This window comes from Coregonus lavaretus (assembly GCF_964263955.1).
Source record: "Coregonus lavaretus genome assembly, chromosome: 1".
NCBI lineage: Eukaryota > Metazoa > Chordata > Actinopteri > Salmoniformes > Salmonidae > Coregonus > Coregonus lavaretus.
In genome coordinates, this window is record NC_139988.1 from 25,678,723 (window position 1) to 25,696,243 (window position 17,521).

The 17,521-nt window shown below is 43.6% G+C and overlaps 1 protein-coding gene across 1 annotated transcript; it reads right to left on the reverse strand.

Annotated features, from left to right (window-relative positions):
* Positions 1-202: 202 nt before the first annotated feature.
* LOC311130854 (serine/threonine-protein kinase ICK-like) lies at positions 203-12,511 on the reverse strand. Its single transcript, XM_084163660.1, has 14 exons — positions 12,379-12,511; positions 9,643-9,927; positions 7,920-7,974; positions 6,937-7,058; positions 6,725-6,804; positions 6,448-6,580; positions 3,349-3,520; positions 2,938-3,105; positions 2,449-2,811; positions 2,033-2,226; positions 1,793-1,953; positions 1,271-1,387; positions 1,004-1,111; positions 203-910 (listed from the first exon to the last, which is right to left on the reverse strand). Exons 2-14 carry the CDS (start codon positions 9,741-9,743, stop codon positions 756-758), a joined length of 1,929 nt encoding a protein of 642 aa, XP_084019786.1. The 5' UTR covers positions 9,744-9,927; positions 12,379-12,511; the 3' UTR covers positions 203-755.
* Between the last annotated feature and the right edge of the window lie 5,010 nt (positions 12,512-17,521).

A 17,521-nucleotide genomic window follows, 5' to 3' on the forward strand; every position in this document is an offset into this window, starting at 1 on the left:
TCCTTCCCTCAGTAAGAGCATTGAAGATGGGTCGTGGCTGGGTCTTCCAGCATGACAACGACCCCAAACACACAGCCAGGGCAACTAAGGAGTGGCTCCGTAAGAAGCATCTCAAGGTCCTGGAGTGGCCTAGCCAATCTCCAGACCTGAACCCAATAGAAAATCTTTGGAGGGAGCTGAAAGTCTGTATTGCCTAGCGACAGCCCCGAAAGCTGAAGGATCTGGAGAAGGTCTGTATGGAGGAGTGGGCCAAAATCCCTGCTGCAGTGTGTGCAAACCTGGTGAAGACCTACAGGAAACGTATGATCTCTGTAATTGCAAACAAAGGTTTCTGTACCAAATATTAAGTTCTGCTTTTCTGATGTATCAAATACTTACGTCATGCAATAAAATGCAAATTCATTACTTAAAAATCATACAATGTGATTTTCTGGATTTTTGTTTTAGATTCCGTCTCTCACAGTTGAAGTGTACCTATGATAAAAATTACAGACCTCTACATGCTTTGTAAGTAGGAAAACCTGTAAAATTGTCAGTGTATCAAATACTTGTTCTCCCCACTGTACATTGAAAAGGTTGTACATTGAACAATATATACACAGAACAATACAAAACCAAGGTTATTGCTGTATAACATGTACATACTTTGATAATTCATATTATGAAAACATCTGTTTTTCCTTTTATACGGAAAAGAGAAATCAGGAATACAGACATCTGTTCCAGGCCATAACACAAGTGCCCCAAAGAGGCCACTAGCGGTGTCCATATTTGGCAGACCAGTCTGTGCGCCCATGGATGGCCTGTACTGGGGGGCGAGACCGTAGGCCAGGTGTAGTCTTGGTGGGTGACGGCAGATAGGATGAGGCACCCATCTGACTTCTGCTTGATGACCTCCAGGTTGCATAATCTGTGACAGCAGGGACAAGCCACATTATTACATTACTACACAGCACTAAGACTGGACTGACAACTGTGCATTGAGACTACAAAGATCACTCACTTGATGCTGTCGAGTCCCCTATAGGTTCGAGTTGCACTCTTTGGCCGGCAGAGCCAACCTCTTTTTTGTAATAGGATGGTACATATCCACTTGGAAGTGTATTTGAACCTGTGATTGGGCCATCAAAGATAAAAGGACATTCAAGTTAAATGTTGTACTGTAAACAAACAACAGACACATAACCTTAGCTTATACCACCCAGCCTTCTGTTTAGTAAGGTGACAGGTGATAAACATCCAGGATGTTGGTCCCAACCCAAATCGTTACCATGAGTGTTTCTGCTAGGAAGTGTCCCTCCTACAGGAATACTGCTGCTGCCCCAGCGGTTGCCTTCACTGTAGTCTTTGTTGGAATTTATTGCCATATTCTTTTTGGTACTTAAACCTGCAGGTGAGATAGGAGAGATTAGGAAGTAGAAGTAAAGTTGAGAAAGTTTGCAACATAATTTAAATCACAACAAGCTGCCCCTTGTGGCTCAACAAGACTAAATCATCATGACTCAGCAACATTAGCCACTCCTGAGATGATCATTGATAAATCAAGTGATGAAAATAATGTAGTTTCACCCAGGTTTAAAAATAATTTGGCATTCTATATCAGAGCATGTACATGCGTTTGTCTCTGATTTGGTAGACAAGTGGCAGATAAATCGAGTTCAAAGTTCACTGATAAAGAAGGCTCAATGCCGATTAATGAGTGACCCCATTTTATGATATACATTAGCAGTAACTAGACGTTCCTTACTGAAAATATCAATTTGGAAGGAAGGTCATGTTTTTGTCTTTCTACCTGGTAGATATCTTGACTGCTTCAAGTAATGCTGTTTGGCAGAGGCTGTTCTCGAAGGCTCCTGGTAGGACATTGCCTTGTTCAGATTCAAAGGTGCCTCGTCACCTGTTGTCACATGCCCCTTAACTTTGGGGCTGCTAAAATCCAAAACATTTCCATACCTGAAAGACATAGCAGAAATACATAAAGCCTTTATCTGAAAAGATCAAACTGATAACTCATAGGGACAGAGAGTCTCACCTGCTCAACGTATCCTCTCTTCGTTTTTCAGTAGGAAAGTTTGTTTTGCACAGAACACTTAGAGAGGTCAGCTCTGTGTCCTCAAAGTCATCCCAGCCGTCACCCTTTAGGAGGCCTGTGCCGTGGCCCCATCGCCGGCGTCCTCCACCCTTAGGTTTCACCTGATAGCTTAAGAAGTTGGCATTTTCAGCCTCCTGGGTCAACTCGAAAAAAGGAAATGGTGTATTAACAATCTCTATGAGAGAGACAAAGAAGCAAAATGGCTCAATTACATTTCTGAAGAATTCATCAACTTTGCATTCGTAGCCATTGCATTTTGGATTAATTTAACAAGGTATTCTAACATCTAATGACATGATTACGCGGATGAATGCTTGTCGTGCTCAGGTAGCCCTGGTTGATGACTGCAAACTCACCTGGCTCTGCAAGCTCTTGTCAACAATGTAAGGTAAACGGGTCTGTGGGACTCTCTCAGTCTCCTCCTGCTTCACTATGCGGTTGGGCTGCTCTCGCAGCAGCTCTGTGTGCCTCTGGTATAATGGAACCGGGGCGGGGGCTGGCTCGATCTGTTGCAGGGGCCTGGACGAGGTGAAATGCGGATTTGGGGGCACTGGCTGGGGAGGGGGCACTGGTTTGAGCAGCAGTGGTTGTTGCTGCTGCAGAGGTGATGGTTGTGGTGGCTGTGGAAGTAGGGGACCAGGCTGAGGCCTGCCCTGCTCCAGGATCTGCTGAGGCGTGCCCAACGCCTGACCCACGTAGAAGTATGAATACCTGAGGGCCTGCAAATGGAGAATAAAATAATTTATTGGTTTCCGTTGAGCCCTAAGCAGGATATATTAATCAGCTAAAATGACATTAAAATGTTAGAATATCTAAATTGTTTAGCTCCAGCCAAGGTGTGCTACCTGTGCAGAGGCTGGCCTCTTCTTAGGGTCCCACTGGAGTAGGTCTCTCATGAGGTGGATGGCCTCAGTACTGGCGTTGGGGATCAGACTCCTCAGATTACTGGGGACACACTGGGGCCAGCGGAAATTCATGGCTGCCGACAACTGGAAGCCCTCTGGCCAGTCATTCTAGAGGAAGTGGATTAGTACAGAGATAAAACAGAACATTTTTTAAATGTTATGACAAAAATAATCTGGGAAGAAGTTTGTCATTTCAAAAGCACATCACACAAGACTAATCACCACATCTTCAGTGAGGTTTGATTTATGAATTTAACAACACCATGAGACATTCTACATGAAGATGTGAGGACAGTATAGCTTATATCAGGCTGATATACTGGATCTAACAGCCCCGGAGAACAAAGCTACCTTCTTTGGAGTTCCCAAGACTTGGCAAATTTTGAAAATGGTGTCCACTTCACTGGAGCCCGGGAACAGAGGCCTGAGGGTGTAGAGCTCTGCCATGATGCAGCCCACAGCCCACTGGTCTATAGGAGAGCTGTAGGAGGTGGACCTCAGCAGCACTTCTGGAGCTCTGTACCTGGATATCAAATCAAAGTTTATTTGTCACATACACAGATGAGCAGATGTTAAAGCAGGTGCAGGGAAATGCTTTTGTTCCCTAACTCCAGCAGTGCAGTAAATGTTTAACAGCACAATAATAATACACAAATAATCCCCCCCCCCCCAAAAAAAGAAGAAACAATAAATATCAGAACAAGCAATGCCAGAGTCCGGGATATAAATACACGGAGTGTATAGACAGTATGGACATGTAGGAAAAGGTTATGTACAGCAGTAGTTATATAGGATGATCTATGTCGACAATACCGTATGTACAGTGCATTCGGAAAGTATTCAGACCCGTTGACTTAGGGTCGTTGTCCTGTTGGAAGGTGAACCTTCGCCCCAGTCTGAGGTCCTGAGCAGGTTTTCTCTCTGTACTCTCTGTACTTTGCTCCGTTCATCTTTCCCGCAATCCTGACTAGTCTCCCAGTCCCTACCGCTGAAAAACATCCCCAAAGCATGATGCTGCCATCACCATGCTTCACCGTAGGGATGGTGCCAGGTTTCCGCCAGACGTGACGCTTGGCATTCAGGCCAAAGAGTTCAATCTTGGTTTCATCAGACCAGAGAATCTTGTTTGAGGAGTGGCTTCCATCTGGCCACAGTCATAAAAGCCTGATTGGTGGAGTGCTGCAGATATGGTTGTCCTTCTGGAAGGTTCTCCCATTTCCACATAGGAACTCTGGAGCTCTGTCAGAGTGACCATCGGGTTCTTGGTCACCTCCCTGACCAAGGCCCTTCTCCCCCGATTGCTCAGTTTGGCCAGGCGGCCAGCTCTAGGAAGAGTCTTGGTGGTTCTAAACTTCTTCCATTTAAAGAATGATGAAGGCCACTGTGTTCTTCGGGGTTATTGTGTGTAGGTTGATGAGGGGAAAAAAATCAATTAAATCAATTTTAGAATAAAGCTGTAACGCAACAAAATGTGGAAAAAGTCAAGGGGTCTGAATACTTTCCGAATGCACAGTACATATAAAGTGAGTAATCAATTGGTTTAATTAGTCACAGATCAAATTAAATTCAAACAGAATAATGTTAATCTTATCTTTGTCTAACTACAGAAACGATTTCAAAACAATAGACATTACGTAAACATTAAAGTGAACAGTGTTCAATGACTATGTACAGTCGTGGTCAAAAGTTTTGATAATGACAAACATTAATTTTCACAAAGTCTACTGCCTCAGTTTTTATGATGGCAATTTGCATATACTCCAGAATGTTATGAAGAGTGATCAGATGAATTGCAATTAATTGCGAAGTCCCTCTTTGCCATGAAAATGAACTTAATCCCCCAAAAAACATTTCCACTGCATTTCAGCCCTGCCACAAAAGGACCAGCTGACATGTCAGTGATTCTCTCGTTAACACAGGTGAGAGTGTTGACGAGGACAAGGCTGGAGATCACTCTGTCATGCTGATTGAGTTAGAATAACAGACTGGAAGCTTTAAAAGGAGGGTGGTGCTTGAAATCATTATTCTTCCTCTGTTAACCATGGTTACCTGCAAGGAAACACGTGCCATCATCATTGCTTTGCACAAAAAGGGCTTCACAGGCAGGGATATTGCTAGTAAGATTGCACCTAAATCAACCATTTATCGGATCATCAAGAACTTCAAGGAGAGAGGTTCAATTGTTGTGAAGAAGGCTTCAGGGCGCCCAAGAAAGTCCAGCAAGCGCCAGGTCCGTCTCCTAAAGTTAATTCAGCTGCGTGATCGGGGCACCACCAATGCAGAGCTTACTCAGGAATGGCAGCAGGCAGGTGTGAGTGCATCTGCACACACAGTGAGGCAAAACTTTTGGAGGATGGCCTGGTGTCAAGAAGGGCAGCGAGGAAGCCACTTCTCTCCAGGAAAAACATCAGGGACAGACTGATATTCTGCTAAAAGGTACAGGGATTGGACTGCTGAGGACTGGGGTAAAGTCATTTTCTCTGATGAATCCCCTTTCCGATTGTTTGGGGCATCCGGAAAAAATATTGTCTGGAGAAGACAAGGTGAATGCTACAATCAGTCCTGTGTCATGCCAACAGCAAAGCATCCTGAGACCATTCATGTGTGGGTTTGCTTCTCAGCCAAGGGAGTGTGCTCACTCACAATTTTGCCTAAGAACACAGCCATGAATAAAGAATGGTACCAACACATCCTCCGAGAGCAACTTCTCCTAACCATCCAAGAACAGTTTGGTGACAAACAACGCCTTTTCCAGCATGATGAAGCACCTTGCCATAAGGCAAAAGTGATAACTAAGTGGCTCGGGGAACAAAACATCAACATTTTAGGTCCATGGCCAGGAAACTCCCCAGACCTTAATCCCATTGAGAACTTGTGGTCAATCCTCAAGAGGCGGGTGGACAAACAGAAACCCACAAATTCAAACAAACTCCAAGCACTGATTATGCAAGAATGGGCTGCGATCAGTCAGGATGTGGCCCAGAAGTTAATTGACAGCATGCCAGGGCGGATTGCAGAGGTCTTGAAAAAGAAGGGTCAACACTGCAAATTGACTCTTTGCATAAACTTAATGTAATTGTCAATAAAAGCCTTTGACACTTATGGAATGCTTGTAATTATACTTCAGTATACCATAGTAACATCTGACAAAAATATCTAAAAACACTGAAGCAGCAAACTTTGTGAAGACCAATACTTGTGTCATTCTCAAAACTTTTGACCACGACTGTACATATGGCAGCAGTCTCTAAGGTCTCAACACAAGGAAGGGAGAAAGGCTTTATAGGCTGGTTGATGCTCCACATGACAGAAAATACAAGAGGAATCATGTTGTCACATTGCGGACAGAAAAGGGGACCAATAAATTCAGAGAACTTGATCAGTCTTACTGATCAATCACAAAATGGTGTCACAGACACATAAAACCCATATAGAGGTAACAAAACTAACCATCTTGTTGAAACATAGTCTGTGTATGGTGGCCGAGATCTTATCTCGCGAGCAAGCCCAAAGTCAGCTATTTTCACCAGCTCTGGTCCCATGCATAGAAGGTTCTCAGGTTTCATATCCCTGTGAAAAAATCCTGAGGGGGAAATCATACAGCGAGCATACAGAGTAACACGTGAAAAGCTTTTTCAAAATAGTGTACCTCGTTTCTAGAAAATGTGCCACCAAAAAACATCTCCATGCTAGTGTATCATTCTGATAAGTATACAGTGGATCATACCATGCTTATGAATAAATGCTAATCCCTGCAGTATCTGGAACATAATATTTCGCACAGCAGATTCAGGGAACAGCCGAGACCTGTAACATGATACAAATAACAATACATGAGCCATGATTTTGACATACTGAGAAAAAGTATCCCCAAAGCATTGAACCCCTTTCAAATAGACTATATTTAGGCTTTGTGATTTAAAAAATTATAATATTTACCTGTCTTTCATTAGTTGATACAAGTTCTCCTTCATGTATTCAAACACAAAGTACAAGTGGTCATTTTCCCGTATAACCTCCTTGAGTTTGACCACATTCGCATGGTTGAGTTTCTTTAAAGACTGAAAGGAGGAGGGAACAAATTAGATGGTACCTCATCAATCAAGACCAAGCATGAGGGAAATCACCTCAATCTGTATATCATCAAAAACAGCTCTGCAATACTCCATCATGTAAGACCGACACATAAAAGGTAACACATTCAAGGCCTCACCCTTAAACCCAACAAACACGCTTTTGTTCAAAATCAAAACATGGTTTGACAATCAAAGCACTTCCCAATCGTCACTTGCCAGACCATCATTGTAAATAAGAATTTGTTCTTAATTGACTCACCTGGATAAATAAAAGGTTAAATTAAAAATATATATAATAAACAGTATATCATCTTGGGTACAGTGTGGGGAACAACTGGTATTTCTAAAAGTGCAGCCATTAGTGATTGCTTATGCTTTTTAATGTTTTAAGCAAACCAGGGCAGATCATAGTAAACAGAGGTGAAGCAGGACTCAGTTTTCCCATGCACTGGAAAGTATGGAGGCAACTTTCAGCATGCCATATTTTTTTAGTAGTGGGGAAAGTCGTTATGGGTCTTGGTGGTGGCACATGCTATTTACAGCTGACATTCCAACTAAGATCCCTCAGTGGCCGGATTCGTCTAATATGCAGCTACGCTCCTTTGGTACCAAGCTCTAAGGTAAGGAATGAATGTCTGGGTCAGGAACTAGAGTTCAAATCCAAGGGCAGTACACAGAAGAATCACCTTCTAGATTATTTGTGCTGGTTTCTGTGGTTCTGAGCAGAGGTGGAATTTAAATAGTCATACAAAAACAGTAACAGGTGAAACAGGCTGTTACCATGTTTTGGAATAAATATGTGGAGCATTTTACACACAAGCATAATATCTGGAAAGGAGCACTTACTATGACCTCACGAAGATTCATGCATTCTTCCCATGAGTAGAACTTTCTCTTCATTCTGAAACAAATATGCAATCATTCATGATTAGCCTAACTTAAAGGGATATTTTGGCAATGAGGCCCTTTATCTACTTCCCCAGAGTCAGATGAACTCATGGATACCATTTTCAAGTCTCGGCATTCAGTATGAAGGAAGTTTCGCGAGGCAATGCTAACTAGCGTTAGCGCAATGACTGGAAGTCTAATGTATTTACTAGCAATTGCGCTAACACTAGTTAGCAACTTCCTTCAGAAATAAAAATGGTATCCACGAGTTCATCTTACTCCAGGGAAGTAGATAAACGGCTTCATTGTCAAAATCCTGAAATATCCCTTTAATAAAAGGACAGACATCATAGGTCATCCTTTTTATTTTAAAACATATTGGGATTCTTGATTGATATAAGAAGTTTGATTCATAAAAGAGATTAATACGTAGTGCGTAAAATGTATGATTGAAAAGACCAAACAAGTTTATAACACGTAGGCCTAGGCCAGGGTTCTTCAATTTCGGTCCTCGAGGGCCGAAACACCTGTTTTTCATCCTCTCCTTCTAATCAGGGGCTAATTCAGACCTGGGACACCAGGTGAGTGCAATTAACTACCAGGTAGAAATAAAAAACAGAAGCGTTTCGGCCCACCAGGACCGGAATTGAAGAACCCTGGCCTAGGCCTTCTCTATTTCAATCTCAAGACAGCGACACCACCAACATTATGGATTTACGCAGCGAATAATGGCTAGTCCGACATTACGATCTGTTCCAGCTGGCAGATAGCCGCTGATACGTAGGTAGTGAGGGATACTGCAAGATTCTGGCATGTTCTACTTGCCCAGAGTCAGACGAACTTGTGGATAACATTTTTATATCTCTGCATGTATGAGTATGAAGGAAGTTAGCAGTAGTTTCGCGAGCCAATGCTAACTAGCGTTAGAACAATGACAAAGTCTACAGGTACAGACGCATTTCTTTTCGACCAACCTTTACTTGGCAATAGGGTACTTCCTCAATTCCCGACTTGGAAGCCACCGCTGTCTTCTAAACTTCCATGGCTAGTTGCAGGTGGAACGTTGGAATTTAGAAAATGCTCTGTTATTAAATAAATTAAATGTTTTGCTCAATGGTCGAAAATGTGCTGCTTACCCTTAACACTACCTACGTATCAACAGCTATCCGCCAGCTGGAACAGATAGTAATGTCATACTAGCCATTGATTTATTAGCTAGGATTTATGCTGCTAGTCTGCAGCTGCCCCACACACTTCCTGTCAAAGCTAGAAATAGAAGTCAGAGGCTTTTATGATGCTGCCCAAAGGTACCATACCCACCAAGACATGCCTTTATTTTTTTTTTATCAGCTAAATGGGTGGGCTTGTCAGTCATCCGTGCACTTTTATTTGTCTACACATCTTTCTAACCAGCTGTCATCTTAACCACACATGGATGTGGGAGTGGCCACCTGCTAATGCCATTCCTAGCAAATCCCACAGGCACTGGCAGCTCATTTTACTACACGGTTTAGCAGCTACAACCACTTTTAGGCTAAAGCCCTTCAATTTAGGTACCAGAGGATAATATGTAGCCTACACTAGCTACCAACCCTGCAAAGATGGACTGCATTTGCACACAGAGATCAGCCATTTTTTTCAACAAAAAAAACAATTCAATGACAATGTGCCCTACACTCACTTCTTAATGGCGACCAGTTCCCCTGATTCCAGGCTGCGGCCGAGCATGACTGAGCCGTAGGTGCCATCCCCGAGCTGCCTGAGGGTGGTGTATCTATTCATGGCGCTGCCCTCTCCTCGCCATTGCCTAGGGGTAGATCAGATCACTATGGGCTGGAGGAACACAGAGGTGGCAGGCTGGAAGCCCCCTGCATCTGTTGAGTGTAACCAGATTTTCCTGTGACAACAGCAGTGGACCACAGGCACAGCTGCAGGACTCATGTTGTCATGGGCTTCTTGCCTCCTCCTGAGGAAAAGGGAATCGGAAGGCATAGAGGAAGCCATAGACCAGCAATTCAATCACAGAGGGAAAATATACGCTTGGTTATCCGTTTTAAACAATACAAAGAATCTGAGACAAAGAGTTTGTAATTGAATGCAAGTTACACAATTTATTTGATTATCTTCTTAGATATTCAACAGACAGTAGTACTCTTTTTGCCAACCCCATTCATAGATGCTAATTACCTTTAGCGCCTAATTTAGGGATGCAAATTTCGGTCAATTTTGCTGCTGACTAACTGACCCTCATTAACCTTAACCGTCAAACTAATATTTTCCCCCAAACAGTAAAATAATGTGACCAACAGAAAATACTATGCATGCATACAAGGAACGGCCCATTTATATTAAGAGCTTAATGGAAACATGCAACAATAGCAAGCCTATCATCTTACAGTCAAAAGGCTATGGCGTATTGTTGATTATAAACTGGGTGGTTCGAGCCCGGAATGCTGATTGGCAGAAAGCTGTGGTATATCAGACCATATACCACGGGTATGACAAAACATTTATTTTTACTGCTCTAACCATGTTGGTAACCAGTTTATAATAGCAATAAGGCACCTCGGTTGTTTGTGATATATGGCCAATATACACTCCGCGTTGCGTCGTCGATAAGAACAGCCCTAAGCCGTGGTATATTGGCAATATATCACACCCCCTCGGGCCTTATCGCTTAAATGTGCAACTCCTGTATAATGAAGTAGCAAATACGTCATTTTCAAACATTTGCCAAAAGGCTTATAAGAAGAGGCCCACTTGTTCTAAACGTGAACACACATCGCTAGGGATACGGTTTTGGAAACAGAAGGAATATATCTTCCATATCAGCGAGAAATAATTTTCAAAAACAAAATGTTAAATTACTACACACATTTATAGGGTTAGGTTAGTGTTACCACACAGCCATATCGCCATGTTACAGCGCATGTTTACGGAAGACAGACCGAAGACAGAGGCAGACCACCTGTGTCACAGTAATTAGCCATCTAGCATGTTCAGAACACCTGTGTAACCGAAGAAGGCCGCCAGAAACCAGTTGTAACTGAAAAATACTGTCGGCTGCAACTGTGATAAAGCTGGTCTAGCTATTTCATCACAAGCTAGCTACTGACCTAACATTACCAAAAGACATGCATAAGATTAAGTGTAAAAATGTCTGACCATAATGTCATGTTATGTTTACATAGTTAGCAATATTGCTAGCTAATTTTCCCCCAACTTCGGACACTAGCGGTTGGAGGACTAAATCACCTCGAGCTCAACATTTAAATGGACTGGAAAATAACGGTACGTTTTGCGACTAACAACACCCTTCTAGCTAGCTGACCACCGATTTTCAGTGCAATTTATGTAAGTTAAGTTAACTTTTTTGAAAACGCTCAAAACCTATGTACACATTTTGTGGAACACACTGCATAATTGTAAAATTCGACTGGGCGACAGACCACACATCATTTAATATCCAACTTTTTACCTCTGAAATATAGCTAACGGATTTTCTAATGATGCTAGCTTAGTTGCTAAATGTTGATAGAACTGCTAAGACAGCAAAAAGGAAAGAAATTGTAAGCGTTAGATAATACATATCACGAAAACAGCTGAATGTTGTCAAGCTTTATCGTATCAAAATGTTGTCCTCTGACAGAGGCGTTTTGCACAATCTGCAAAAATGTATTTGGAACTTTGAACCATTAATTTTTTGACACCTATCACTGTTGGCTATGTTTCGTCTTACAACAGCTACATAGACAGTATTTAGTCAAATTTTACAATGTATGCATCAATATTAAACTAATTGGGACACTAATTTATTATAGATAACATCAAACAAAAAACGTGGGTCCACTTTCAGTTATTGTGAAAACTTTCATCACCTTTCAATGCTTTAGCTTTGAAATGTAAACGTTTATACATATTCAGATTGAGTTATCTTTCTAAATTGTGTATAGTATGCCAAGTTATTTAGCTACATTGTATTAACACCACAACATGGAGAAAGTCAAGAGGAAGCAGTGGAGTGTGTTGGACATGTTCCATGCCATGGAGGACTGCGGGGCAGGGATGGCTATCCGCCAGGCTGCCAAGGTTAGGCATCTTTTGTTTTTAGGAGATTACCATGTGTATGTGAATTTTATCTGCTAGTAACAGTTTTATTTTCTTATCTACCAAGGTGCATGGTGTACCTCGGCAGACCCTGGCGGACAGGCTGAGCGGCTGGGTGACCCATGGTTGTCGCAGTGGACCTAGCTACTGCTGCAACGAGAAACAAAAAATGCTACAGCGAGCTACTGTTAACGCGTTGGTTAGCGGACGTTAGCTAGCTAGCTCACGTTAACTAACAGCCACACGATCAATCTTTGATTGCTGCTGATAATGACAAAAAGCTAAGTAAGAGAGTCAAAAATACACTCACCCACTCCGTTTCAACTCGATGAACAGACATTTGAACACAGCATCACTAAACTACTTAGAGTCAACCACGCTCACTCACATTACATCCATAGGCCCATCACAACAAATCACAGCTGCGCGACCACTAAAGCGAGCTATTCTTCTTCAGTGGCGGTTGGCAATCAATGTTATGTCACATTACCGCCACCTACTGGACTTTCCTTTTCCTTTTCCTTTTCCTTCTTCTTATTCTTCTTCTTCTTCTTCTTCTTCTTCTTTGGTGGGGTTTATCGGCGGTTGGCATCCAACGTTATGGTGCATTACCGCCACCTACTATACTGGAGTGTGGGCCAGAGACCGGGAGAAAATAAATGCCACCCCCGTTGCTCTTAAAAAAGATAACAAAATATTTCAGACTATATCTAATGACATTCTATTCAATATACTCTTCAAACTAATTTCCTGTATCCCCTTCTCCCTCATACTAGATCTCACCCTCTCTCTTTCCCGCTGATACTGCCCACACAGTAGCAATACATGCTCCACAGTCTCTGTTTCCTGTCAATAATCACACTTTCCTGTTGGATGCTTTCCTATCACATTTAAGGTCTTATTCAACTGGCTGTGTCCCACCCTCCATCTTGTAAAAATAGCCTCCTCTCTTCTGTCCCTTCCTGCCGTCCTCCCCGACTTTCCTCTGTACTTGAAATAAATGCCTGCCCTTTGTATCTCTATTCCTCTTCTTCTGCCATCTCTGCACCATCACTGTATATATCAGGCTTTTTGCCTCTGCCTTGCTCATTGAAACTACAACATCAACATCCCCACTACTAAGTGCTTGTTTAGCCAGTACATCAACTGCCTCGTTCCCCTCCACCCCCACATGGGCTGGGACCAAAGTAAATCTTATCTGTATACCCATCTGTCTAATCCTGCCATGGGTTTGTAGCACCTCATAAAGCAGGTCTTGTCTGCTACGTGAGCTAAAGGACTGGAGACTCATCAACACTGCACATGAATCAGATCAAATAACTACTCTGTCTGGCTTGACTTCCTCCGAAACGCCCCACTACATATTCTGAGTCCTTGCCCCTGTATGACATCTAGCCTTTCCAATGAGGTCCGGGCTGCCGAACCATACGCTATACTGTCATAGTCTATAATAATAATAATAATAATATGCCATTTAGCAGACGCTTTTATCCAAAGTGACTTACAGTCATGCGTGCATACATTTTTGTGTATGGGTGGTCCCGGGGATCGAACCCACTACCTTGGCGTTTCAAGCGCCGTGCTCTACCAGCTGAGCTACAGAGGACCACAAGTCTATTAGTCTATTACAGATCAGATCAATGCAACATACATGGTCCTCAATGAGGAACGCCCAGCCCCCCACTCCTTCCCCGTCAGACAGCGCATCACATTTAGCACCTTTTTAGACTTTCCCACCACTCTCTCAATGTGTTCTGCCCAGGTCAGTCTAGTGTCAAAGTATACCCCAAGGAACATGAAGGCCCCCACCGTCTCCAAGTTTCTCCCATATAACCTCAAGCATACCTCATCTACCACCTTCCTCCTGGTAAAGAACACTGAGTTTTCTCTAAAGAGAACCTGAATCCCAACATTAATGCCCACCGCTCTACCTCATCAATTGCTTCCTGTACCTTCCTGACTGTATATGGCACATTTCTTCCCCTCTTCCATAAGGCCCCATCATCTGCAAATAACGACCTCCCAATATCCGTCCGTACCTGAGAATAAACATAATTGATCATGATTGAGAACAAGAGGACTAATCACGTTTCCCTGCGGTGAACCATTATCCATCAGGTAGCTGCCTGATAGACTTACCTACCCTCACCTGTAAAGACCTTCCAAACAGGAAATCCTTTATCCAGTTGTACGTTCTTCCTCCTACCCCATAATATCAAGCTTGATTAACAACCCCTCCTTCCACATCATATCATATGCTTTCTCCACATCAAAAAAGACAGCTACTACAGTCTCCTTGTTCACCTGAGCCTTCCTGACCTCTGCTTCTAAGCAGAGCACTGGGTCCATAGCTCCCCTACCCTTCCTGAACCCACTCTGATGTGGTGATACTAGCCCCCTGCTCTCCAGGAAGTAAGTTTGCCTCTCCGTAATCATACGTTCCATAATCTTACCTACATGTGATGTTAAAGCTATTGGCCGATAGCTTTTTGGTCTTGTTGGGTCCTTGTTGAGTTTCCCCTCCTCCCACACTCTCTTGTAAAACACCAATACCTTATCCAGTGCTTCATCACTAAGATGGGCCAACATAACATAGCACACCTCATCTTTCCCAGGTGAAGTCAACCCAGCCTTACCTATTGCCCTTTTCACCTCTGCCATGGTAAATGGTGCATTCAATGCATCATTTTCATCCTCCCTCCTATCCAGCACTCTAGGATGCTCCTCTCTCGTTCTCTCTCTCCCCCTCTGCCAAATTTGCCGAGCTATGCACTTGGGCAAACGCTTTGACCATCATCTCTGCCTTCTCCTCATCTGTTACTGCCACATCCTTCCCACTTGTCAACACTGGGTAATCCCACTCCCTTCTGACCCCACTCATCCTCTTAATCATCCCCCACACTTCTCCCACAGGTGTCGCCCTTTCAATAGTGTCACAGAACCGACGCCAACATGACCTCTTTGCCTGACGGATAGTTCTCCTCACCAGGGCCTGCTTATACTGAATCAGATGTTGGAAGTTATGCGTCCTTTTCAGTACTCTAAATGCCCTGTTCCTACTCCTCACCATTGCCACACACTCCTCCGTCCACCATGGGACTGCTTTCCTTCTCCTCCTCCTCCCTGAACTCTTAGATATAGACTCAGTAGCTGCCCCCACTAACGCTGTTCTCACCCAGTTATTCATACTATCCACATCCCCTCTCATGTCCACCCGAGCCATCACCTGCTCACTCAGCTTCTGAAACTGATCCCACTTTGCCCTTCCAAACACCCACCTGCCTACTCCATACACTGACACCTCCTCCTCCCTCCGGCCTACTGTGCATACTATGGGATAATGATCACTCCCTACTGTCGACTCCTCCCATACCTCCCACTCACAGATTCCTGCCATTGCACTAGATACCAGAGTGAGGTCCAAGGCAGACAATTTCCCTGTGGCTACATCAATCCTGGTCCCTCGGCCATCATTCAGGCACACCAGATCTTTAATTTCTATCAGATTTTCCATCACTTGGCCATTTTCATCCATCTGTTCTGGCATTTATAACATCTTAAAGGCTTCGGTACATAAGCCCTCACATAATAACTCATATATCCTATGGTTACTTTATTTGGCAGCACCTGGTCCTTGAAGTGTAACAGAATAGACAGGCTAACTACCTTAACTCCACCCTTTGTCGCTTGCAATCTTTGAACATTCACTAGAATGCCTCCTCTCAAGTTGTCGCTTACCTCTTCAGTGCTAACACTCACAGGCACTCCTGTTATCACCCCATTAAACCACTGCTTCCCTTCTTGATCAGTCCAGCTGCTCGACACCACCTTACACTTCCCTATTTGCTTCACTCTGAAAGCTTTTTCCCTCTGCGCCATGTCCTTACAGAATACCAACAAGCTCCCATCTCTTAACAAATGTGCATTGACAACTTCCCCAATGAACTATTTTATCTCAGCCGTCAACCTTATCAGACTCATCGCCCCAACTCCCCCTTCCTCCCTAAACGTCAGAATCACTTTATGCTCCTCCTCACCTCCATGATCCCCTCACGACTTATCTTGCCCTTCCTCAGCACTCTCTACCTCCGAACTGCCGCTAGAGTTGGAAACTATGTTGCTCTCCTCAAACTTCCTTTTCTGCCTCCTCTCTGCCTCCATAGACCTCTCACTCCCCTTCAAACCCCTACTCCCTTTCTCTCCCGCTTTCTTTTTCTTACTCCCCCCTTTATTTGTACCACTATGCTCCATACTTGCTTCACTTTCTTCTCCATCACGATCTCCTACCATCTCTGACCCAGTCACAGCACAGCCGTGCCGAACCGCCACCACACCGAGTAAAGTTTGATTGTTTGTTTATCAACGATTGATCGCTAGCCACAGCTTTCAGCCTCTCCCTCGGGACGGATTGTTCAACTGACTCTCGGACTTTCCCTCTTGGTGTTCTTCCTACTTATGACCAAGCCTATGTAACATCTCTTCTGTTCTGACCATTGACTGTATTCTGACACCAACACCACCACCTGGTTGGAGCCATAGATAATGATAGAGGACTCTAGTGCCCAAAAGCCCGATTTAGCAACATGTTGAAGTAGTAGGTGGGACTTCCTATGGGTTAATAAGGAAGGATCTTCTTCTTCTTTGGTATCATGGCGTTCACACATTTTGTTTGTGCATGCCACAACCTACTGTGCGGTAGTGTGTGGTCGATCACGTTACACTTTGTGACACAAAAATAAAAAGGAAGGGCAAAAGGGAAAAAATGCACCACCAACAAACCCTACGCCTATATACCACTATTTCATAAAAATAAACACCACCCCATTCCACTACTCTCACCCTAACTGATCCTACACCAGGCCGATGGCCTGGGAGGACGGGACTCTTTCGTTCAACACACCTTGTAACTCTTCTGCAGTAAAACTTCATATACCCAAGTACTTCTCTGCAGCTGCCACCACAACATCTATTTTCTGTGATTGATGTAACATTTCTGCGGTACAGTTGATAACCATGCAATGAATGCTAAGAAGCCAACCGTACTGAAGCACAAATTCGTATCACTCTGTATTGGCCTACGCCTACTACTCACCCTTGACCTATCATCCTCTACTCTCTTCACTGCCTCAGCATACGACACCGTCTGTTCTACTCTGACCCTGGCAACCTCAACCTGCCTCACACCGGGCACTTCTGATCCCCAGCAACATGGGCACCCCCACAATTGACACACACAGTTTTTTCCACCGATACTACAAATTCCTTTGTCCCATGCCCTCCTGCACATCTCTCACATCTCAGAATCTCCCTCCTACAGACTGCTGCAACATGACCATAAGCTGGCATCTAAAACACCTTAGTGGGTTCGGCACAAAAGCTGTCACGGGATAACTGACATATCCAACATGACTTTGTCTGGCAAAGACTACTTCAAAACTCAAAAGGACAGTGTC

Coding starts and splice junctions, on each gene's coding strand:
- LOC311130854 (XM_084163660.1), bottom strand. CDS start 9,743: ATGAATAGATACACCACCCTCAGGCAGCTCGGGGATGGCACCTACGGC. Junction 3,521..6,447: donor GACTATGTTTCAACAAGATG/GTTAGTTTTGTT, acceptor TTTGATATCCAG/GTACAGAGCTCCAGAAGTGC. Junction 2,812..2,937: donor AGAGGCCAGCCTCTGCACAG/GTAGCACACCTT, acceptor CTCCATTTGCAG/GCCCTCAGGTATTCATACTT.